This window comes from Typopeltis vanoorti, chromosome 3 (genome assembly GCF_054136105.1).
Source record: "Typopeltis vanoorti isolate ZY-2024b chromosome 3, IOZ_Tvanoo_1.0, whole genome shotgun sequence".
In the NCBI taxonomy this organism is placed as follows: domain Eukaryota; kingdom Metazoa; phylum Arthropoda; class Arachnida; order Uropygi; family Thelyphonidae; genus Typopeltis; species Typopeltis vanoorti.
The window spans coordinates 174,733,278-174,760,266 of record NC_143551.1 but is presented as its reverse complement, the minus strand read 5'-3'; the positions used below and the strand labels follow the sequence as shown (position 1 = coordinate 174,760,266).

The 26,989-nt window shown below is 33.9% G+C and overlaps 1 protein-coding gene across 1 annotated transcript in view; it reads right to left on the bottom strand.

Moving 5' to 3' along the window:
• The window catches only part of LOC150108755 (uncharacterized), a 112,893-nt gene that overhangs the window by 34,934 nt on the left and 50,970 nt on the right, over window positions 1-26,989 (bottom strand). Inside the window, exons 3-4 of the mRNA XM_090416213.1 lie at window positions 24,752-24,929; window positions 5,733-5,835 (exon numbers count right to left, since the gene is read on the bottom strand). Coding sequence (XP_090272339.1) covers window positions 5,733-5,835; window positions 24,752-24,929 — 281 coding nt within the window. The remainder of the gene's footprint in view (window positions 1-5,732; window positions 5,836-24,751; window positions 24,930-26,989) is intronic.

Genomic DNA, 26,989 nt, shown 5'->3' with positions numbered 1-26,989 from the left:
GATTATATTACACTCAGTTCTTGATTCTATGCAGTTCATTTCATCCTCTTCATTAAATCTGCTACAAAACTTCAAGACTCTTCAACCAAATTGATAACTGCTATAAGAATTAGGCAGTAAAAAGATCACTGGCTACGAAACTATGATGATGTGGAGGTAAGGAGGAAACATCACTTAAATTATCAGTAAGGTAATGTGTGTGGACAACAAAGTATCCTCAGATTCAACCATTCAAGATTAAAGCAAATCATCTTATTGGCAATCATACAAATATAGCTCCTCCACATGATTCAATTACTCAATCTCCTGCTGGAGGGAAGCATCTTCATGTGTCTTCTGTTTTAGCCAATCTTATGCATCTCTGCTCAATAAATGCCCATAATACACACACACACACACACACACACACACAAGATCTATCAGAAAAGTAATGAGATTTTTTTTTATCGTGACAACCAATAGAACTGTTAAACCGACAATGACAGTACAGTGCTATCTCGTTCATCTGAACTAATAAAAACCGTGCTCGTTCGGATTAGCGAAAAGTTCGGATTAGTGAATTTTCCCCCAAGAGACAACAATAACTAGCATTTAAGACAAAAATAATCAGATTCTAATGGTATATCAATTTAATTCTGTAAATAAATGAAGTATCTGATAGAAAAAAGCTACTGTACTGTAATGTAAAACTTAAAAAATAATACAGAACACAAGTTTATTTCAGTAAAAATTTAGTTTGTAAGTACCTGTATTGTTGAGGATTCTGATTTAATAAAATTGTATAGTTCAGTACATAACTTAATTTGCATAAAAAATAGCACTTTCTTGTACACAACACAAAAAAAGTTTCACAAAATAACACAAAAAAGTTTTATTTCTTTGTAAAAAAGTCACTGATTTTCTTTTGCTTCATGGAAGCTAAACTTTTTTCGAATGCTTCTTCTCAGAGTTGCATTAGCAATAAAATTTTGTGGAATGGCATAACATTCTGCTAAGCCCATTCTATACACATATTAAAATTGTCAACTGCCTCTTCATGTTTTACTTTTTTTTTCTTCTGGTTGTTTATTGTCAGCATCGTCTTCTACTTCATTCTGTAGTGTCATATTTATATTTATAATTTCAGCATCTAATTTGATTTCGAATTCACTTTCGGTTCTACCTGTAATCCATTCCATAACACCTGTTTGTGAAATTTCAACATCTGGATTTATATTTTTAACCAAATTATGCACGTTTTGAATTTCCTCTTTTTGTGTATCACTGTAGTTATCTTGGTAAATTCTAGAAGGCCACAGTTTTTTTCGTGACGTTCGAATTGCCTCAAGTTCGACAGCTTCCCAAGCAGCAGCGACTGAGAATGCTACAGCCTTAATTATTAACAGTACACAAAATAATAATATGTAATAAATAAAGCTTTTTTTCTTTCAAACCCAGTTCGGATTACTGGAGGGTTCGGACTAAAGAGGTTCAGATTAGTGAGATACCACTGTATATTATAGTGATTCCCACTCCTGTTTCTCGTCGGTAGGGTAAACAACCATAGAGTTATTGTTTCCAGTAAGTGCATGTCCGCTGTGTTCATCAAAAAATGGAAAAATGAAATCTTGAATAACATTGTGCGATTAAATTTTGTGTTAAACTGAATCACAGTTCTACCGAAACATTGGATAAAATTAAGCAGGAGTATGGTAATAATTCTTTATCTCATGTGCTCAAGCGTTTAAATCGAATGGGCAAGTCTAACAGAAGGTTACAATTGTAATCTTTTTTTTCAATAGACATGATGTGGTCTGGTGAGAATGTGTGTGTTCTCCTGGAGCAACTGTCAATCTAATTTACGACGGTGGTATGAAAAGTTCTCAGACTCGACCATAGATGGCAACACTATCGGCAAGATTTTTTTTTTCTAAGTTGGTACATCTGTCATAAGCATCCATGTGAAATTGCAAGTCATTCTATCAAGTAGTTTTTTATACAGCTGTCTGAAGCAAAAGTGTTGTCTGTATCCTTTGAAATGGACAAAATTGAGTATCATACGGTTATAAAATTCTTTGTAAAAGACAGTTTAACGCCAAAAGAAATTCATTCGAAGTTCATAAAAGTTTATGAGCACTCTTCTCCTTCATTTTTGACAATTAAGAAATTGGCTGCCGAGTTTAAACCTGGTCGTACCAGCCTTGAAGATGATCCATGTGAGGGACATCCAAAAAGTGTAACAACACCAGAAATCATTGATCAAGTGACCGGCGAGTCAAAGTGTGTGAAATTGCTGAGACTACAGGCATTTCAAAAGAACGTGTAGGATATATCTTGCATGAAGAATTGCATACGAAGAACTTTTTTTGTGCAAAGTGGGTGCTGCGCTTGCTCACAGCAGATGAAAAACACACTCACATGAAAATCTCTGAACAGTGCTTGGAGCGTTTTAACAAGAATAAAACTAATTTTGTGTGTCGATTTATCACTATGGATGAGACTTGGATTCACCATTACACACCAGAATACAAACAGCAGACAGAAGCCAGTTGTTCAGCGCCAAAGAAGACAAAGTCGGTTCCATCAGCAGAAAAGGTCATGGCATCAATGTTTTGGGATGCTAAAGGCATTTTGTTTATTAATTATCTTGAAAAGGGTAAAACACTAACCAGGAAATATTATTCTGATCTTTTAACCAGACTAGATAAAAAAAGTCTTGAGAAAAGACCCAGTTTGCAGAAAAAAAAAATCATCTTTCATCAGGACAATGCACCTGCACACAAAGGTGTTTTTACAATGGGAAAATTAAGGGATCTGCACTATGCATTGTTGGAACATCCACCCTATTCCCCAGATTTGGCTCCCTCTGATTTCTATCTCTTCCCAAAACTCTTCCTCGCTGGTCAAGGTTTTTCTTCAAATCAAGAGGTGATTGCAGCTGTGGAAGGGTATTTTGTAGATCTTACTGAGGACCAGTACAGGGACAGGATAATGGCACTGGAACATCACTGGAATAAATGTATTAGTCTGAAGGGAGATTATACTGAAAAATAAAAATAATTTTGAAATTATAAATTCGTTTTTTCATTGTTAGGCCAAGAACTTTTTAGACCACCCTCGTACTACAAAGAAATCCTTGAACAGTTACAAAAAAAACGCATCTTGTGAGTGCATTCAGAGATTGCAAATAACTGAATCTTGTATCTCAACAATGGGCCTTCTCATTGTGTACTTCTGAATTCACAAGTCCCATTTGTGTGTTATCTCCTATCTAGAAGGTTGACTACTATGATGTGACTCATGGTTGACTATGGGGATAACGACATGTGGTAAGGATCCTAACTCTTTCACATATTGTAAGTATTCGTGGCTGTAAATCTATGTATGTTCACAGGGCTGGTTTGCCTACTCTAAGGGATGAAAAACCAGAGCTTCCTGGTGGAAAAACTCTTTACCTCCATATGAGACTAGCAAACTCACCTTTAGTCAAAAGAGACCCGATCACAAGTATTTAGTCAAAAAATGCGTTCCTGAACAGCCATCATAATCATTCAACATGTCTTCATGTGACTTTTTTCCTTTTCCTCATGCTCAAGAAAATGTACTTTGTGCTGCTTTAATCAGTGACAAATATAACAGTACAACATGTCATGCTGCTGGGTTCGAATCCCGTCGTGGGCATGGATGTTTGTGATTGTCCTACAAACTTTGTATGGAAAGGGAATCTGCGAACCTACCACTTATTCTAGCAGAAGATATCATTGCCAAAACCATGTGAGGTATGGCAGTGACCATACAGTGTCTATGGATGTCAAACGTGAGGGGAAAAAAAAAAAAGGTTTTGTCAGAAATCGAACTTGAATGATGGTGTACCCCATGCGACAAATTAAAGGTTAAACAATTTTTAATAAAGGATTTACCTGCATACCAGTTTAGCCAGCTTAATTTAGTGTAAGTGATTCTGTTTTTTTTATTATATAACCACTGTTCATACTTCTGTTCTCTGCAATAATTTTCTATCTCATAAAAGAATGTGATAAGCAATAATGTGACTAATGCACATGTTGGATGAATCAGGCTTTAATGCTGTTTCAAGTACTGAGTCTACTTGCCCACATAGCTTCAAGATTAAAACTTCTGGTTGAAACTTAATAAAAAAAGTTTAATCTCTTGAACAGCTACTTCTGCAGTTATTCATGCCAATGATCTTGAAAATGACAATCTTTCTTTTCCCATACCTGGCACCACTTTTTGTTTACATGATCTGTAAATCTGTTATATTTCCATGATCAGATTCATGCAACAGAAGCAGAAAAAAAAAAAAGAAAAGAAATTTAATTGCTTAGATTATAGTTGTGTTATAAGCTTTAAAACCACAGTGTTGTTGTAGTTAAACACATTAATTTATTTCCTTACATGTAAATGATTCCTGCATGTGTTCTGCCAGCTGTAATCTCAATATCCATCTCGATATGGATATAGGAATGTCCAATATGAAGATTATATATGTTGTTTTTCTTGGCACTTTCTGCATATTGTTAAATGTCTTTTCATTCTCTTGGTATCTGTATTTATTTTGTTCTGCTTTCTGTATTTTATTTACAGTGATGCCATGAAGTGTTCTTTTCTAGTCAGATTTTGCACTAAAAGTAAACCAAATGCATAAAATTCCTGCATACATTTTAAACAGACTGTGATATGAAAACATACTTATCAATTATCCAGCATAATTACAACTTTATTGTGAGTTTGAATTATCATAAGTACACTTATGGTTTAAATTTACTCTTTAGAAATGAAACATTAGCAAACAAACAAGAAATCATAAAAAAAAAAGATTTAAAATACGAGGTGTAGCTATTAAATAACAAGACTGGTTGCAAAAGTGTGGTTTATTATTACAATTGTACAACTTAATTGTTATCCCCTTCAACATACTCCCCTCCTCTATCTATACACCGTTGCATATGAATTTTCCATTGTTGGAAGCAGTGCTACAAGTCATCAGGTGTTATCTGCTTCAGTAGCATTGCCATTTTCTCCTTTATCTCATCCACTGACTGACTCTCCTTTACCTTATCCACACCACCAGAAGGTCAGACAGTTAACCAACATTATTACCTTGAGGTTCTGGCCAAGCCGAGAGAATGAGTAAGGAAGAGGAGACCCGATCTGTGGAAGAACAACACTCCAGCCCACAGTGCACTGACTGTAAAGCAGTATCTGGCTGATAAGAAGATCCCACTGTTGGACCATCCACCTTACTTGCCAAACTTGGCTCCATGCGACTTTTACCCTTTTCCAAAGTTGAAATCTGCATTGAAGGGTATCCATTTTCAGTCAGTGGATGAGGTAAAGGAGAAAAAGGAAGAACTACTGAAGCAGATAACATCTCATGACTTGCAGCACTGCTTCCGACAATAGAAAATTTGTATGCAACAGTATATAGATAGAGGAAGGGGGGAGTATGCTGAAGAGAATAACAATTAAGTTGTACAATTGTAATAATAAACCACATTTTAGCAAAGTCTTGTTATTTAATAGCCACACCTTGTATGTTAGATTGTGGTTAATGAACAGCAGACAATTAGTCCAATATTACAATTTAAATATATTACTGAGAATGACATATTATTAATTGTAATTCAAATCAATACAAAAGCAATGCATTAATAAAAATAGCAACATCATAGATTATTAGTATAATCAACTGTTATAATAAATATCAACATTATTACTTTTCACCAACTTACTTCACTCTCTGAAACAAATTTTTCGGTATTTTTCTTGCCAAAAATGCATTCCATATCATTTTCAGTATATCTGCTGATATCTTTTCCTCCCAATTTATGACAACTATAAAATTGAGATATTTTAATATTCCTAACATTCTGCACTTTATGGGAACATGTTATTTTGAAATAGATCAGATTTTTTTACAAGAAAAAATAAATAAATAATAAATAAAATGGTAATTGCAAAACATTTTATACATCAAAAAATAACTTAATTTTAACTATATTAAAAATCCCAAACCCAAATGTATATTTTAATACCAAAAATTGCTGCAATTATTAATGAGGTCTAATATTTCCTATTCTGACATCCAGTTTAACATAGCTTTTCTTCATAATGAGGCTGGTGTAGATTATAAGCACAACAAGAATTAAAATATCCTGTTGTGTTCTGATGAGGTATTTTGCTATTTCTGTCTCAAGCCTCCACAAACACATCTGTAAAAACATTCTTGCCAAGTGCAGATATCAATAAAAAAATTTTCTTCCCCAACATTATTTGTTGGGACAAAATGTCATGAAATGTTAAAATCATGAAATCATGTACCTACAATGATCCAATCTGTGTAAAGACATATGTGACCATAAAATGGAAAATGGCTGCAACAGTATAAGGTTGCCAATGAACAAAAGTTGCAAACATATACCAGTAGAATATTAAAGTAGAAATGAATGTTCTGGCCAGCTCAGTCTTGACCATCCTAAAGAATAAATTAAAGTCAAGTGTGTGCACAAAGACTCATGCTCATCAACAAAAGTCAGTAGCATCATGATATCACTTTGAAGCTACAATTAACCAGAAAAGTAATCTTATATCGTGAAGTGATCAAATTTATAACTGAAAGTCTGATGATGAATACTCAAATATGTTTTCAGATACCAATAATTTTTGAGTTTTTCTGACCCTAGAGTATACGAAGTAACAATACTAATCTGTAAAAGTGCTTAGAATGAACGTGGTAAACTAGCGTATCTTCCTATTCCACCCAGAGTGTGTCACCTCATAGGTTACATGTGACCTAGAACAGTGGAACTGTATGGGTGTAGCAAGTATTTTCACTTGCTCAGAAAGTTAATTATACATGACAGGAAACCATACTTGTTTTAATCCTTTACCCAAGTGTGAGCAAAGAAAAGCTTGCAAATGAAGTATCTTCATAACCAGGCTACTTGTATATAGAGGCTGCTGACGACAGTTAATATGAAGTTAGTAATGATGTAAATTTTTCATGTAGTACTATCATATCCTGACCCCCCTTGAGGGTATATATCAGGAATTTGATGATGATGATATTTTCTCTATCTGTTATTTTTCAGAAAAAATTACTTCGATAAATATCAACTACACGTTGCCAGCAAGCCTGTCATATGCTACCTTCCCATTATAGAAATCAACTTTATCCATTATCCTTCCCAGACATTTATAAAATGACTTGTGGTTGCATATCAGTATGTTGCCATCCATTATGAGAAAAATTCACAAATCAGACTGGATTCAAATCTTTACTGAGGTCTCATCAGTCACAGCTAGACCCATGAAAATACTGAGAGCTCGATCAATTCAAAAGTAGCAACATGGTGTATCACCATTAATAAACTACTCTGAATGATAGTTGTGACAAGTTTTTTCACTTGATCATAAAGATACCTCAAATAACTTTTTCATTTGCTCATACTTGAGTAAAGGATTAAAACAAGAATAAAACAGGAAGCAAACCATGCTGGTTAAATCCAGCCAAGAAGATCAGCTATCTTCATTTGATAGCTGATCTTCTGGTCTGGCTGAAACACACTGATATGCAAGCACAAGTCATTTTATAAATGTCTGGGAAGGATAATGGATAAAGTTGATTTCTATAATGGGAAGGTAGCATATGACAGGCTTGCTGGCAACGTGTAGTTGATATTTATCGAAGTAATTTTTTCTGAAAAATAACAGATAGAGAAAATATCATCATCATCAAATTCCTGATATATACCCTTTCAAGAGGGGTCAGGATATGATAGTACTACATGAAAAATTTACATCATTACTAACTTCCTTTCTACAATTTTCCTCCAAATCCATCTGTTACCTGTCAAGACTCCAACATTATCAGATCTTATATTTCTATCTTCTAAGGCACTTTTTTTACCGTATCAATCCACCTATTGTATATCTTGGTCTTCCTCTGGATCTGTTTCCTGCCAACCTGGGAGAACATTTGTTTTGATAATCTTTTCTCTCCTGTTCTGTTTAAGTTACCATACCACCTGAGATTAGCTCTGCTAACACATTCCTGAATGCTAACAATGTCAAGTTCTTTCCTAACATCCTCATTTTTAATATGATATTGCCACTGATGCCATCTGTTCACACCCTAATCTTTCTCAGTACTCTCATATCTGTGTGTCTCTAGTCTTTGGTCAAGTGTTTCACTTCTAAACTAGCTCTCAGATCCATAAGTCAAAATTAGTTTGAACACTGTCTTGTATACAGCTAATTTAGTGTTTTGACTAATTTCTCTCTTATTCCATATAAATTTATTCAGTTGACTTCCTACCAGCTTTGTGGATTCTGTTGTCTATTTTCATATTTAATTTACCATCGTCACTAAAAATCATGCCTAAGTAGCTGAAATGTTTTACTTGTTCCACAGGTTTTCCATTCACAACGCAGTAAACATTTTCAACGATTCTGCCTATTTGCATTGTCTTTGTCATTTTATTGCCGACCTTCATACCATATCTATTACAACAGTTACTACAATCTTGCAGACTTGTAGCAGATTTATTTAGAAGTATAACATCATCTGCATAAAGCAAAGAGGTGACATAAACAACTCCAATTTTGATATCAGGTTTAATACCACTTTCCTTCATAATGTGATCCATATAGATAATGAATAACAGAAGGAATAATGTACATCCTCTGACACTAGATTTAACATTAAACTATCTTCCTGTACTTCCTTCAATTCTAACTGCTGACTTACAACTCAAATAAAGACTAAGTATGGCTTGATATAATGCCCCACTGACACCATACAACTATAGCGTTTTGAATAGCTTTTCTCTTGGCATCTAATCATATGCCTTTCCCAGAACTACAAAACTTAAATACAGATCTCTGCTTTATTCCCATGATTTCTCAACTATTTGTCGTAAAGTGAAAACCTGATCCTGACAGCTTCTATTTGTCCTGAATCAGCTTGTTCTTCACCAAGCTTCTCTTCCATAATCCTCAACCATTTCTCAAGTAATATACTTGCATATATCTGACCAGGAACACTCAGAAGAGAAATACCTCTGTAATTCTCACATTCAGTTTTATTTCCCTTATTATATGGGTATTATGACAGCTTTACTCCAATCTTCTGGAATTCGTCCCTCTGTCCAGGCCTTCTGAACTATGCAGTGCTGCCACTGTACGACTTTTATACCTCCATACTTGAGCATTTCTGGTCGAATATCATCTACTCCAGCTGCCTTTCCACATTTCAGGCTTTTGATGGCTTTTCTACTTCAAGTATAGATATGTATTCCTGACTGCATGCCTGCTGAGTGTTTTTTATCATGGTGCTGTCATCACTTGTTTCATTTAGCAATTTTTCAAAGTAATTACTCTATACTTCAAGGCTATCTTTTCTCCTGTTTCTTGTTACCTTTATCATCTCTAATTCCTTTTACAGCACTCTTTCCTCCATTTCTAAGTTTCTTCAACAACCTCCATAATATCTTGCCATCTTCTTGATATTTATTTTCTATGTTCTTACCAAAGTCTTCCTGTGACTTTTGTTTAGCTAGTTTTACACAGTGTTTTAGCTTTCTTATATTTGTCTCTGCATTCTCTAAGAGCACAAGCTGACTTAATTGCCAGGAACTTTTGATGTGCTTTCTTCTTTTCTTTCACTGCCTCTTTAACTTCCTGTGTCCACCATGGAGTTTTGATTTTTCTATCCTTGCAGACAACCTCACCACACGTGTCTCTGGCTGAAACAATCAATGTTTTCTTCTGGGCTTGCCACTGAACCTCCAAGGTTTGGTTCCTGTTCTCAAATTCTTTAATTTTTTCTTGAATAATGTTTGTGTATTTTAGTTCTCATCTGAGAGCTGCTCAACTTTTATTCCCTTTAAAACTTTCTTACATGTTCTTCTTTTCAATATAAAATTCAATTTTATCCTGCTCAAGACTAAATAGTGATCGCTTCCAATTTCAAATCCTCTGTACACTCTGGTGTCCTGCACCGGGGAGAAAACATTACTATCAACAATAACATAGTCCGCTGGTGGCGAACCTTTTTATGTGCACGTGCCAAAAGTTTACAAGGCAAGTTCTGACGTGCCGGGCAGTTTTTATCAAGGGGAAAATTAATAGAAAATTAATTTATTTATTTATAATATAATATTTTATAAATAATATTTTATTTTATTTCATCATCATCATACGTATCAAGGATTTAGGCATAGTATGGCCTGTTCCGGCCTTAGAAGTCATCGTTGAATCGTTTAAGAGGATGTCATGGTTTTCTTTTTCTTGTACTTTGGCTTGTACTTTAAGGCTTGTTTTGGTAATCTTTCTGTTTTCATTCTTTGAACATGTTCCATCCATCTATGTTTATATTTTTTAATTTTTTCAATTACTGGTTCTTGGTTTAATTCTTTCATAATATCTTTGTTTCTTTTGTGATCAAATAGGGTATACTTTGCAGTTTTTCTCATAAACTTCATTTCTGCTATTGTTAATCTTTGTTTGTCTTTTTGTTTTATTGTCCAGATTTCGCTTCCATACATTAAGACCGGTAGGGCTAATGTATTGTATACTTTTAGCCTGGTTTGTTTTTGAACTAGGTTTGGTTTAAATATAGAGTTAATTACTCCTGTTATTTTTAAATATCTTGCAATTTTTATGTTTATATCTTGCAATTTTTATGTTTATATCTTTTTCATTTTCATAAGTGATCATACATCCTAGGTAGTTAAATGAATTCACCTGTTCTAAGATCTTGTTATCTAATACTATTTTAGTTCTTGCTGGATCTTGTCCTTTAAAGGCCATAGTTTTTGATTTTTCCGTTGATATTATCATACCATAATCTTTGGATATCTCGTTTAGATTTAAAATAGCTTTCTGTAAGTTATCTTCAGAATTTGTAATTATTATTTGGTCGTCTGCAAAGAGGAGAGTGTTTAAGTTAACTGTAGGTGAAAGTTTAATTCCTTGATGTAAATTTTTACTCCATTTTATTATTATTTCATTTAAGTAGATATTAAAAAGAGTTGCTGAGAGGGGACATCCCTGTCGGACCCCTTGGTTTATCTCTCTTGTATATGATAGCTCATGATTTAATCTTATTTGTATTTGATTATTTTCATATATACTTGTGACGGCTTTTAGGATATTATTTGGTATTTGTCTTTCTTTTAATATGTTAAATAATATGTTTCTTTTAACTTTGTCAAATGCTTTTTCAAAGTCAATAAATGCAATATGTGTTTCTAAATTATATTCTCTTCTTTTCTCTATTATTAATTTTAGGCAGAAGGCTGGGTCTATACATGATCGTCCTTTTCTAAATCCATTTTGTACCTCTAGAATAAAGTTTTCGGAATATTTCATTAGTTTGTTATTTAAGATTCTGCTGTATATTTTGTAACATGAATTTAGTATACTGATACCTATATAGTTTTTAGGGTCATCTCTATTACCTTTCTTAAAGATAGGAATTACGATTGCTTTTTAACATTCTATTGGGGGGGATAATACCAGTTGAGTAAATTTTATTTAAAAATAATAAGAGTCTTCCTTTGAATCTTGTTCCTGCGTATTTATATAGTTCTGAACCTAGCTTATCTTCTCCATTTTATTTATAATATTTATTTATATATAAATTTATAATATTATTCAGTGTAAAAATTGATTATTGTATTATTAAAGTGATTTTAATGTTGGTTTGGAAAATTAAAAAAAAAAAAAAAAAACGGTAGTGAGAAAAATATTTATGCATTGTAACTCTCCATACAAGTCAGCTGAGCAGGTGGTATTGCCCTAGCATATAACTCGCACCCCTGATTTTACTTTACGAAAAAAGACATTAAAAAGTTTTGCATATACCTCGCACACCAAAAATGTTTAATCGAGGCGATAGTAACTCGCTCCCCACAGTAACAACATGCCCTCCCCAACAGCCATTATACTGCAAATACAAGAAAAATAAGTAGTTTTATTGTATCCCTGAATAAGGTACAGTGGCTTTTGAGTCTGTGTAATATATTTCTCAATAAATAGTGTGATTCAAATAGTTAGCACCGTTTATATTCCAGCTGTCTCTAATTGCAAATAAATTCGTGGTAGAATTTATTTGAAGTTAGCCTTTGTGATCTGTCATGATGACATCGAGAATTTCAAATGCAATAAAACAAACATTTATTTCATGTAATTGAAAAATTAGACAATTGTTTCAGTGCAACATATGGTTTTGCTTGAGTCTATACAGCATAGATATAATGGAAAATTGAAATTCTTGATGTCCTTACGACACATTACAAAGGCTAACTTCAAATAAATTCTACCACGAATGAAACATGCCATATAATTATGGTGACCATACGTCCTTTATTTAAGAGGACAGTTTATTTCACTGCTCTGTCTTTTAGATTTTTTTTTCCCTAAAATGGGCATTTTGTCCTTTATTTTGTGAACTGAAATAGTAAATTGAATATTGATGCCAACATATTTAAAGATGTAATTCATAAATTTTACCAACTTGCATTGATCATTTAAATACAGTGGTACCTTGACTAAGGAACCGAATTCGTTCCTGACCCCAGTTCGTATCTCGAAACCGAATTTTCCATTATATTTTATGGGAAATCAATTAATACGTTCCCAGATTCAAAAATTAAAAAAAAAAAAAAAAAAATCCAAAAAAAACTATTCTCAACTAAATGAAAATGCAAAGAAATGGAAGGAGCATTTTTACACTATGAATATGCATTTTGTATACCATCACATATTAATTTTTATTTATGAAACCTTTGGTTTTACATGATTAGTATGAAAATCATCTCCATTAAATTGTAAAAAAAAAAAAAAATCAATTTTCTTGTGGTTGGTTTTGTGGTTTAGGAATTTTTGATTTGTTGTCATTAGTTGCTTCTTTTTGTCTCTTAGGTGAGGGAGGTTTAGAAGCCTCTCCAACGTTGACTGAATCTGTCGTTTCCTTAACGTTTGAAGTGATTAATGTCATTTATCACTTCAAAAGTGATTAATGACATTGTCATTGAAGATATTGGTGGCTCTAGAAACAAGACCTTGGTTTGGATGCAACTTGTTAACCAATAACCAATTCTTGCAATTTGCCCCAGTGCTGCAAGAATTTTTTTGTCACTTGTTGGAATTCCTCCCTTTTTCTGTTGCTTTTTCTTCGTCCTCTGAAGATATTTGCTTTTCCTCCTCATCCCTTTCTTTTTCCTGCTCTCATCTTAACTCCTGTAGCACTTCAGTGGTCAGTTCAACGTTCTGTTCCTCTACCAGTTCCTCTACATCTGCTTCATCAACTTCCAAATGCATGGTCTTGCCCAGGGAGACAACTGTATCTACAATGTCAATTTCGCTTTCAGGTCCTTCCAATGCAGTTCCTCGGACACAGTCAAGCTATGACCTTTTCCAGGCAGATTTTAGAGTTCTCACAGAAACATCTTCCCATGTCTGACTAATAAAACGCAAACAATGAAGAATATTGAAGTGATTCTTCCAACCCTGAGGGTTAATTCTGTGTCAGTGATAACTTCGAAACATTTTTGGAAAAGAGCTTTGGTATAAAGTTTTTTGAAGTTGGAAATAGCATATTGATCCATTGGTTGTTGGAGTGGTGTGGTATTAGAAGGCAAGAATTTTGATGAAATTAAACTCTTCATCCAAATCTTCTTCTTCCAACTGTGGTGGATGTGCTGGGGCATTGTCCATTATAAGAAGAACTTTCTCTGCAGAACCTTTTCTTGTAGATACCGTTTCGCTGTGGGAGCAAAGACCCCTGTCATCCACTCACAGAAGAATTGCCCGGTTATCCAGGCTCTGCTGTTACCTCTCCACATAACTCTGAGCTTGTGCCTGTTAACTTTCTGCTTTTTAAAGATTCTAGGATTTTCAGAGTGGTAAACCAACAGAGATTTTATCTTCACGTCACCACTGGCATTAGCACAAAAAAAGCAAAGTTAGTCTGTCTTTCATTGGCAATGGCATTTCCTCCTTAGTGATGAACGTTCTCTTGGGCATTTTCTTCCAGAAAAGCCCAGTTTCATTGCAGTTGAAGACTTGTTCTGGTCTGTAACCTTCTGACTCCATTAGTTTCTGAAATTCCTTCACGAACCTTTCAGCGGCTTCTTTGTCAACACTAGCACCTTCTCCATGTCTAACAACACTATGGATACCGGTTTTATTCTTGAATTTCTCAAACCATCCTTTGCTAGCTTTAAACTTTTCGCCAATGTCTTTGTTACTGCTAGTGGATGGCAACTTCTGTGAAAGATATTTGTAAATTGTTTGAGCTTGTAAACAGATCATGTTTTGAGATAAACTATCTCCTTTCAGTTGCGTCATTAATCCAGAAGAGTAGCAAAGTTTCCATTTCTTCCATAATTTTGTTTCTTCGAGATGACACGATAGATACGCCTTTGGCCACATCCAGTTCCTTATAAAAATCTGCTTTCTTGACAATTGTAGCTATGGTGGATTTGGACAAGTTATACTGTTTACACAGATCACTTTGCCTGACTCCTTTCTCATATTTTTCCACAATCTCTTTCTTAATTTCTATTGTGATTTTCTTCTTTCTTTTTCTTAGTTTTCTTTGGCCCTATGTTTGAAAATAATATGCTGATCAGTGAAATGACGCTTATCTGGTAAATTATTCAGAAAATAAATGTGAAGCTACAATACAATACGTCACTTATAAAAACAAATACACACAGTGCACATCATAAATACAAACCTAAAAAAAATCTTCACAAAGTGTATTGTTTGTTTACACAAATACCGAAATAGATACACAAAAAAGCAAACGTGCAGTATTCATCGTCATCATCATCATCATCAAATTCCTGCCATGTACCCTCAAGGGGTGTACAGGATATGACAGTACTACATGAAAAAATTACATCATTACTAACTTCCTATCTACAATTTTCCTCCAAATCAGTCTGTTACTTGTCAAGACTCCAACATTATCAGATCTTATATTTCTATCGTCTAAGGCACGTCTAAGGGGTGCTTAAGGGTCAAAGCTGTATAACTGAGAGGAGACCTCCACATAGCCTTTAAAGGAATGCGGAGAACCGACCAGGGCTTCTGACCTAATGTCCAATCCTCACCTTCTCGTGGTGCACCCTGTTGGGTATCTACTTTGATACTGAACGAACGAGGATGGGCTGGCAATTTGGGATTTAGCCGACCAAATTGTATTCTTATTGGTTAAACCAAAATAAAAAATGATGGTACAACATGACAAAAAAAGTATTCATCGTATTTCAGATAAATACGACATAATAACAACAATCGTTACACTAGAGACAGTTCAGCGCACGCTCAGCAAGACATGCATAAAAAGTTTAAAAAGTATATGTAAAACAGGCTTTAGTTCATTTGAAAAGAAAAGAATCACGGTTCGTATCTCGAGTCTAGGTATCTCGTATCTAGAGGTCAAAATGGGATTTGAAAGTTCATATCTCGAAAAGTTCGTATGTCGAGTGGTTCGTAAGTGAAGGTACCACTTTAACTGGAACAGCTATTTTGTGGAAATGGAAGTAAATTAAATGGGTCCTACTATGAGAAATCCCTTTGCAGGCAAAGATCGAGGAAAGTGTTCTGTTCATTTCCAGTCACTGGAACTTAAATATAAATGACGGCTAACTATTTGATGACGTTTCCTGTATTAAAATGCATGTCACCAGTGAAAAGATCAAAGAATGGCGACAAAATTACGAGTGTTGCCGACATAGATGTGTTGAAATTTTTAAATATCATTTAAATATTTTTAAAAGATACATGTTTATCACAGATAAACATGTATCTTTTAAAAACATTTTAAAAATCACTGAATTTTGCTTATGTCTCCCTGTATCTAATGCCCCACTGAACGAGTATTTTCATTAGTGAACAATATGTGGACCTGTGAGAAAACCCAACTAAAAATCGAAACATTGAAAGCATTCGTTGATATGAAATGCAATTTTGACATGAACTGTATACAGTTTTGTGAATTTTTAAAACACAAAAAAGTTCATTATTGTAAAAAGTATCAAAATTAAATTTTTTAAAGTAATAATATCATTGTTTAAAATGCTATGTATATGCTTATATTTTACAATAAACGTTATAAAGCTTTTTTATTTATTTATTTATTATGAAACAATTTCTGATTTGTTCTTTATTTTCTCAAATTTTGATGTGCCATAACAAAATTATGGTCACTGTATATATAATGTGTGTGAGAGTTCGCCTGCCAGCTCAAACGCAAACAAGCAGGAATAAAATTCAACCAAGGATTGAAACTTGGAGTGAGTTGAGCCTGCCAGTAATGAGAAGTTCTGTCGGAACGATAAACGACGCCCCGTCGTGAATGTGTTAAAACTAAGAAATATATAGGGAATGTTATGACAGTTTCAGATGTTATGGAATTCGATTGAAGAGAATTAGCATTTCAACTCAACGATTGTAGGTTGCCTTTGTCTTTGGGTCATGTGATCTTTTATTAATACCGCACCAATCATATCCACGTCTTCATAGTAGCTGCTCTCTCGTTTATAACAAAATTTAACTTGTATTTATTGTAATATTTTTTTTTAAAAAGTTGAATAATTTATAAGCGTATAAAAGGATATCACCTGTAAATCGTTGATGTGCCACCTCTGGCACGCGTGCCATAGGTTCGCCATATATGACATAGTCAATGAGACTTTTCTTATTCCTTGCCTTTTTTATAGTTTTGATCTTTTTATTGATGATTATCATGCTAAATTTGTTACAGCTGTTATTTAATTTTGTTAGTGAATCCCCAATACTTTCACTAGATGTGTTTAGGAGTACATCATCATCTGCATAAAGCAAAGAGCTAAGTTTTACATCTCCAATTTTAATATCAGGCCTAAGGCCACTTTCTTTCATAATGTGATCCATATAGATGAAGAATAAGAGTGTCGTGTATTTCCTTCAATTCTAACTGATGACTGACAACTTAAATATAGACTATGCATTGCTCAGTATAATGTTCCATTCACCCCATATAATTGCAGTGTTTTGAAGAGCTTTTCTCAGGTAACCTTGTCATATGTGTCTTTTCTCAATCTACAAAACTTAAGCACAGATCCTTGTCATATTCCCATGATTTCTCAACTATTTGTGTTAAAGTGAAAATCTGATCTTGGTCTATTTGGTCTGAAACCAGCTTGTTCTCCAAATTTCTCTTCTACAATCTTTCTCAACACCTCTTTTCAAGTATATGCTTGTATAAATCTTACCTGGAACATTCAGTAGAGAAATTCCTCTATAATTCTCACATTCAGCTTTATTTTCTTATTTATAGATGGGTATACTATGAGAGTTCTACTCCAATCATTGGGAATTTGATCTTCTGTCCAGGCTCTCTGAATTATGCAGTCACTTTGTAGCCACTGCAAAATTTTTATACTTCTATACTTAAGCATTTCTAGTCGAGTAATCATCTACTTCAGCTGCCTTTCTACATTGTAAGTTTTTGACAGCTCTTTCCACTTCAAGTCTTGAAAATTTTCTAGTATGGTTCTGTCACTGTGTCCTGGAAAAGAAGAAGAAAGCATATGAAAAGTTCCTAGCAAATAAGTCAGCAGATGCCCTAAAAGAATACAGAGAAAAATGTATGCAAGCTAAGTATGTGTAAAAGTAGCTAAACAAAAGTCATGGGAACACTTTGGTAAGAGTGTGGAAAATAAATATCAGGAAGGTGGCAAAATGTTCTGGAGGCTATTGCAAAAGCTTAGAAATGGAGGAAAGAGTATTGTAAACGGAATCAAAGATGATAAAGGTGACATGAAAACTGAAGATAAGGATCTTCTCCTCCCAGTTATTTGGCTTTGACCCTTAAGAGAAGGGTCAAAGTGTGGAGAGAAAGGAATTCATTTTGTGATTGGGAAGGATGAATCTGAGGGACGAATGAAGCTGTATAAAAGAGACATTTAAATGAATATGGCGTGAGTCAGCTGAAAAACTGTTACTGCAAGAGAGAGAGTGATGAATGAATAAGTAAATGGAAGAACTCCAGACATCTAGATATCCTTCCTCATATCCTTATATCACATCCAGATATCCTTATCTTCACCTTTATCATCTTTGATTTCTTTTACAATACTCTTTCCTCCATTTCTAAGATTTTGCAATAGCCTCCAGAACATTTTACTACCTTCCTGATATTTATTTTCCATACTCTTACCAAAGTGTTCCAATGACTTTTGTTTAGCTACTTTTACACATAGCTTAGCTTGCTTACATTTTTCTCTGTATTCTTTTAGGGCATCTGCTGACTTATTTGCCAGGAACTTTTCATATGCTTTCTTCTTCTTTTCCAAGACTACTTCAACTTCTTGTGTCCATATTCTTATTTTTCTGTCCTTGCAGACAACTTCACCACATACCTCCACAGCTGAATCAATCGATGTTTTCTTCATAGTTTACCACTGAGACTCCAAGGTTTGGTTCTTGTTTTCAAACTGCTGCAATTTTTTTTTCAATACTGTTCATAGTTGAGTATACAATTTACCTGTAAAAGCTGCTCAACTTTAATTCTTTTTATAACTTTCTTACATACTGTTCTTTTCAATGTAATATCCATTTTTATCCTGCTTAGTAATGGTCACTTCCAATTTCAAATCCCCTGTACACTCCTGTATCCTGAACCAGCCTTATGATATCACTATCAACAATGTGTAGTCAATGAGGCTCTTCTTATTTCTTGTACACATCTTTATGTTGAAACATAGTATTAGTAATGATTAATCCATGTCCCGATCAGAAGTCCAGTAAATTTTTATCTGTTAATGGGTTCAAGGAGAGGTATGATAGATTGGGTCTACCGCGATGAATCTTCGGACTCCATGGAGGTGCCCATATAATAATAATAATAAATACTTTCCAATATTATTAGCTTTGCCCTTTTTTCTAAATTTTCCCAAAATGTCTGCTGAGATTCATTTCCTACACTGCTGTTTAGGTCTCCAACAAGGATCACTTTTTCCATTTTCTTTATGTCAGCTGGCTGTTCTAATAATTCCCATGATTTCTCAACTCTTTGTCTTAAAGTGAAAATCTGATCTTGACACCCTCTATTTGGCCTGAACCCAGCTTTTTCTTCTCCAAGTTTCTCTTCTACAATCTTTCTCAACCTCTTCAAGTATATGCTTGCATAAATCTTACCTGGAACACTCAGTAGAGAAATTCCTCTGTAATTCTCACATTCGGCTTTATTTCCTTTTTTATTCCTCAAAAAATTCCCCCACTTCTTTCTTAGACAAATAGGGACAATAGGCAGAAATAAATTTCACTGTCCATTTTGAAGTTTTCCCACGTAACTCAACATGAAACTGCCTTCCAATCAAGAAGCTTATTATCTTCATGTTTGGTGTTGAATGCTATCACTACTCATTCCTTTCTTGATCATTATTGTCAAAATATAACATCCTACACTTATTATTTAGTAAGATCTCACCTGTTTTTGTATTCTTTTTCTCAGTAATGACAATTATGTCCATGTGGTGCTTTTCCAATTCTTCTGCAAGTTTGATTTCCTTTCCATTAATACTCCATTTATTGATGGTTCCTATCTTCAGTTCTTCTGATGTGGGGTTTATTCTCCTTCTTCTTCTAGATGTTCAGGCTGGAGCCTATTCCAGTAGCTGACTTTTCAATGTTCACTCTAGTTTCCTGACGAAACCAGCGGAACCTTGTTTAACCAGGCAACGATCCAGCCAGCATGACATCATCATGCTGTACCATCATATACATTTGTGGTTTAAGCCAATACAAAGTACAATTTGGTCGGCTGTCCCAAACTGCCAGCCCATCCTCGTTCATTCAGTACCCAGTAGATACCTACTAATGGGGTGCCCCATGTGAAGATGAGGATTAGACATTAAGTCAGAAGCCTCAGTCAGTTCTCTGCATTCCTGAAAGGCAATGTGGAGGTCTTCTCCTCCCAGTTATTTGGCTTTGACCCTAGAGAAGGGTCAAAGTGTGGAGAGAAAGGAATTCATTTTGTGATTGGGAAGGATGAATCTGAGGGACGAATGAAGCTGTATAAAAGAGACATTTAAATGAATATGGTGTGAGTCAGCTGAAAAATTGTTACTGCAAGAGAGCGTGATAAATGAATAAGTAAATGGAAGAACTGAGGAAGCAAGAACTGTCAGAGGTGACATAGAACAGCAGGTAAGTAGGACAGTAGAGCTTGTGAATGCAGAGGTGATATTAATATAGTATGATACATGTAGACACAATAAAAGATTTATTGGAAATCAGCAACAGATATTTTGTCCTGAAAATAATAATACATCAGTAGCATGTTATTTTCAGTATACTACAAATAACAGCATGCTGTAGGAGACAAAATCTACACCATTCAAGAGATCATGGGTTTGAATCCTATTGTAGATATGGATGCTAGTGAATGTCTTCAAGTGATAGATGAATTTCACTACCTGTTACCACCATACATTTATTGGAGGCCTTAAGTGACTTAAAGAAAGTTCATGTTTGGTCTCCAGATTACCTGATCCTCAACACAGTACTAATGTACCACAGATTTATAACCTTTTATGTGTGTGTGTGTGTGTGTTTGGGGAGATATAAACATTAAAACATGAATAGGAACAAAATGGAAAGTAAGAAGATTATCTTCCTTTGGGTATGCCTGAAGACAAGAGAAAACACTGGGCTTCAAGGTATGACTAAACAGTTTCTTCTATATGTACACACTCAGACTCCTTTCTGATACATCTAGAAGAGTAGCCTAAGTTATGTAAATGAACTAATGCATGGAGCAATGAAAATTATCTACCAATGTCCATATGGAATTTCTGGAAAACAGAATATGCTTTGGGTTAAAAATACTTGCTGTTCTCACTCACCCCATTATCCCTTTTGTGGAAACAAGCCATATCACAAGAAGACAGGGCAAACATTTGACCAGAAAGTTTACATTGCGCTTTACTTCATCATTAGTTTATTATTGTTAAAAATGAATATATATATATTCATTTTTAACAATATATATATATATATATATATATGTGGGATGGTGCAAAAAAAAAAAAAAAAAAAAAAACAGTACTGAACTTCTGCATCCTCTTCAGTACATGTGCTATGAGATATGCCATTCAACTGCATGTACATTAACAGAAGAGCACACACATAGAGTCTACACTATTACATTTAGCTGTAGCAATGGTATAAAAGACATTTATTGTTTAGCATTATTTTCGTTCATACAGAGTTGACAGAGCAAATGGTCCAAGCCTATGACATGTTTGTGAGCAGTTTGTTCGTCATATATCCATAAGCATGCCCCAAGCAATAGTGTCATCACTGTTCTGACATAGTGGGAGTGTCCCCACAATGCATTTGGGGAGATCACAAACTGTTGACACAAATGAGAATCATGGGCATATGCTAAAGAAAGTGTTACATTCTCCAAAATGCAGTCAACGTCGAAGTGGTAAAACATGATACCAAGGTGAACAGAGAATTCTTAAGGAGATGGGTCCCTTTTTGTATGTCATTGAAGTGAGTCAGTGTATAATTAGCAATGGATTATGCTGCACAGCAGGAATCCATGCACATGTGCTGACCAATGTCTAATGAAGATCCATAACATTACAGCGATCATGAAAACAGTTGAACCTACATGTTTCTTGAGATTTGAATTTGTCATCACACAGTGTGTGGTTTCCAGCCACAGCATAATTGGGCCCTACGTCATTGAAGAGGGTGGTGAAACCTTGACCTTGAATAGTGAATGCTATATCGAGAACGTGTTGGTTCCATTCACCCATATTTGCATAGGATGTGTCATGAAAAAAACATTCCATTTCATGCACAGGTATTCCAACAGGATGGAGAAATCTGTCATACATCACATGGTTCTAGAGCCCATTTATCAGACACTTTGCAAGGAGGCTCATTTTGAGGTTCACAGAATTCCTGTACTCTTCACGTTCTCCTAATTTCACACCACTTGATGTCTTCGTTTTGGGTATGTTGAAGAAACTGATATTCCACCGTGACCCACCTTCAAACCTTGATGAGTTAAAGGATAAAATTACACAATAAGTCAGCAGATGTCTCAACCCTTATTCCCAAAGATGGTAGAAAACCTTCACATGCACTACAAAAACTGTCTTGAAAGACAAGGTGCCCATTTCGAGCACATAATCTACCATCGTTTATACTTTATTTGACCAAGATTCCACTGATAGTTGTGGATTTACATATCATGTAAACATTTTTTTTTTGTTAATAAAACCATATATATATCATTGATATATGGTTTTAAAAACATATATCATTGTAGTTATTCAGTACTGCTTTTTTTTTTTGCACCATACTGAATATATAAATTAATACAGCAATCCCTCGATTAATGCACCTAATGCGTTCTTTAAAACAGGCGCATTAATCGAAAATGCACTAATCGAATATAATAACCTATGAGAAAATGTATAATTTTCCCATAGGAAATTATACATTTTCCCATAGTTTATTCGTTCCTCAGATTTCTTTTTTGACCCTTGATTTTTTTTATAAAAGAATTAGGGTATGTCTCAGGGCCTATTAAAGGAAAACCATGAAGCTAAAAGACAATAAAACATATTCAGAATATAAATTTATTATTCTGTTTCTTAACAAAAATTGAGCTAACATTGTTTGGCAGGTTCTGTTTCTTTTTTTCATACAACTGATAGTATGGCCCTATTGCCTCTTCTGCAAATTTTACTGGTTCTCTCCACCAGGGTCAGTCTCTAAGTATTGCTTCTTAAAAACTTCGATTGTACGAAAACTATTTTCAAATTGTTTCTGTGAAACCTCTTTGGGCTTGTCAGTGATTAAATTTTCTTCATATTCTTCAGGATCTTCCAGCTGTGTATCTAAATTTAGCAGGTCGGAATCACTCAACTTCTCAGAATGAGATTTAATTAACTTATATCCACTTGAAAAGCCTCTAAAATCATTTGCACAATGTGGAAGATTGTGCTAAACGGCTCACATATTGCTAGCAGTAATTTCATTCAACTTTGCAACTTTATAACCAGGCTGAGATTTCTCTGATTTAGCCAGAAAAGTCTTGGAAGGCATTCGCTTCCAAAAAAAGGCCGGTTTCATTGACATTAAATATTTGTTGATCACAACAGTCCCCTTCTTACACAATTTTCTTCAAAATCTCTGGATATCTCCTTATCTGCACTTGCAGCTTCGCCTGTCATTTTAACATTAAGTAGGCTATTTCTCTTTTTGAAATAGATCAATTCCCAGCACTAACTTGGAATTCTTCTTCTTTTCCATTTGATAGCCCTTTCTTTCCAGGTTACAAAGAGACAATGCTTTTGATTTAATAAGGCTAGTGTTTAGCGGGATTCGTTTTTGGTTACAATCTTCGATCCACGTAAAAAGAAGTCTCTCTAATTCAATGTTTTCATTGCCGAAATGAAGCTTATATTAGCTCTTTATACTTAAGTAACTTAATGGTTGCACCTGTTTGGAAACTCGTATCGCAGAGTATATAAGTTCTTTTCGCTATACACTTTGGTATTAGGTCTAGCTACTCACTGATGAAGCCTCAAAAAAGGCTGAAACTGGTCTGGGTAGTGACCTCACTCCATAATGTAATAACAGCATACATTTCCTAGGAAATGTGTTTTTACATTATGGAAAATACCTAAGAATAGCGATCTGAACTTTCCCCATCTTTGCAACGAGTCATCCGGTATTGTACTACTTACATAGGGTCACTTGCATTAGCTCACGCTAAGTGATCGCCGATACTTTATAGTTTACTATATTCGGCAAGAAACTCTCTGATTCCAATCTTTGAGTTTCTTATTCGGTTTTAAAACTATGTGGGATTTAATATCCCCTTAATTTAAGTAATGTTTTCATTGCCGAAATGAAGTTTATTAGCTCTTTATACTTAAGTCTCTAATTCAATTATTATAATACTTTGATTTCGAGTGCATGCATGATGAACTTGAAGCAGCCTTACTTTTACCTTTCTCTTTGTATTCAGCAGTTGATTCACCCATTTTTGTGTTCTTGTCCTATCTTTGTGTTCTTGCTCTGGACTCGCCTTGTTCACTTTTCTTTATTATTTCAAGTTTTTTTTCCAATCAGATTACTTCTCGAATCATTTTCACACTTCTATTTTTTGCTCACTAATTCTTTTACATATGATTAAAGGTTAGGGAAATAAAAAAAAAGTAAGGAAAACAATTGCACAAGATATGATCAGCAAAATGCTATGTAAAGCAGACGACATAAATTTTGGCAGTAAATTTGGAACACAGTGTACATGGAAACAGTGTAGTATGCCATTAAAAAATAACTTTGTAAAATGTTTCAAATCAGTAACTAAATTATTTCATCCTGGTGAGTGATTTTTTAAAATAGTTAGCCATAAAAAATGTATAGATCGAAAATTTTTAAAATCTATAACATTTATTTTTAAGATGTATATAGGCGCACTAATCGAATTTGGGCATCGAAAAAAAATGACGCACTAATCGGGGGTGCACTAATCGAGGGATTGCTGTGTGTATATATATATATATTAATTTAATTTTGAATCTGATAAACAGTAAAAGATGCAAATACAAAAATAAAAAAAAATGTAATTTTTTTTTTAAATACTAACCATTAGTACTAATAATAAGCAATATGAACATGTAAGTTAATAAACAAAGTCGAAAATCATACAACTTACTGAACGATTCTCTTTATAGCTTTAGACTGTTGTTCAAAATTTTTTAATTGTACAGCAGATCCTGGATTATTTATAGACTCAACTGAATCGCAATGCTTCTCATTTAAACTTGACAATAAAGAATTGAAACTATCTTGATGAGCAGTCCAATTATTATCCTCGCCCATAAATCCCAAACCTAAGAATTTACATAAGATATAAAATATACATCTAAATTTTAGATCTTCTATATATGAATATATCACAAATAAGTACAAAAATTATTCAAAATAATCACATTAAAAAGGTGCACTATATACAAACTGTTTTCTGGATGCTTCATGGGGAAGCGGAAGCCTCACCTACCAACCATAAATAACAAGCTTATTTACAGTTGAGATAGCAGTTCAATGGGCTACAACATAACAGCAGTGCTGTACAGGAAACAATAACTGCACACTGTGTAGCTGTCAGAACTTAACTCCTCTTTACTGAGATAAATATAGAAGCATCGCATCAGTTTCTAACTTTATATATTAATTCTCTTTACTGATGAAGAATTTTGTGCAAGCTATCAATTATCTCCATTAAGTGGTATGCTAATCCTTCACATAAGTGCTCTCCTCAGTGTGAAGGATTAGCATACCTCTTAATGGAGATAATTGATTAACTTATGTTTACAGCTGCATCTCAGATACCAGATAGTACTGAAAGCAAAAAATGCACAATTCCCTACAGTGTGTAGGTAGTTGTAATTTTAAATATGGATATTAAGTTATGCAATATATTTTCATATTTCTAGACCTATTACCACATAATTATAGTTTGTTGTTAATGGCAGGACAAAATAAAAGAACTTTCCATATTATTGTAGTTTTTTTTTTAATCTTTGGGAGCAAAAAATTCATTGATGGATAATGAATGCAAAATGGATGCAATCATTTACTGCACATAAATATTATATCAGTCTGGTAAAGCAATGCAGAATCAAGTTTTATTGTAGTTAATTATGCTCAATTACACTCTGATGACTATTTTCTTAAAGAACCCTTTTCTTAATTGCATGACTGAATGTTAAAAGTTTACTGCTGATTCTAAATTAGATTTTATTTATTGTTTATAATCCTAGTCAGAAATCACTTCATAACATTCTCATAGTTTCTCCATTTCAGTGATTTTCTTTACAGAAAACAAAATATAAATCCTTTCACGCCATGACATTTATAATAATTTATAATGTTATCTGCAAATACTCTTATAAATGTTATCTCAAATACTCATTCCCCAGAATCACACATTATGAACTGATATAAACAGTTATGAAAAAAAATTATGTATCAGCTAAGGTAAGATGTCTGTATGACATGCAACTAAAGCAACATCATTATGATTTGTCATTCAGATAGTTATTTTTGATATTCACCTGGCAAATGTTGCAAGACAATAATCTTGTGCACTTTTTTTTTTAAATAAAAGAACATTGTGAACAAAATTGAATTCTGAAAAGGTCACATTCCATGAAAAAGAAAATAATGTATATTTGAAATGAAATACATTTACTGCTAGTTTTGATATCATGTGGTATTTTTGAAGTAGCTATACTTTTTTACTACTGTTTTACACTAAAATTTATAGATATATGATCAAAAAAATTTATAAATTTTGATAAGTAAAACTGTGGTTATTGTGAATGAAGAACTCATGTGGCCATGGGGTTGATTAGGTAAATTAAGCCTGACAAAAATATTGTATCAGCTTACAAAAGAAATGTAAGCATTTCTGTTTAGAATATCTGCTAATCAATCAAAAGGATGAAAACGAAATACAAAATTTCTGATATAATTACTGGTTGGGATCCTTTAGTGTAATTTCTGGGATGTGCTCTTTCTTTTTTTTTTTTTCCATTTTCTGTAGTGGTGGGTGATCTCAATTAGCTTTCAGCCTAGTGCTAGAACAGAAAGGATTATCAGCTAGCACTTCTAAGATAGGTGGCTGGAACAATTAGCAAATAAATAGTCCAGTTTTAGAAGCACCTGTTTCAGACAAAACAAAGTATTACTATTTCTTTCCTTGAAAATTATAAAATCAAGTAATGGATTTTGGATGCACAAATGTGAAATATTCTGTGTGAAAATTTTTAAACTAGTAGAAAATTATACAAATAGTAGTTACTTTAATTCAATTCCTGTTGAGAAGAGAGTGGGATGCAATTGGATTTTTTCAAAATGAGCATAAATTTTGAATCAATTTCTATATGTA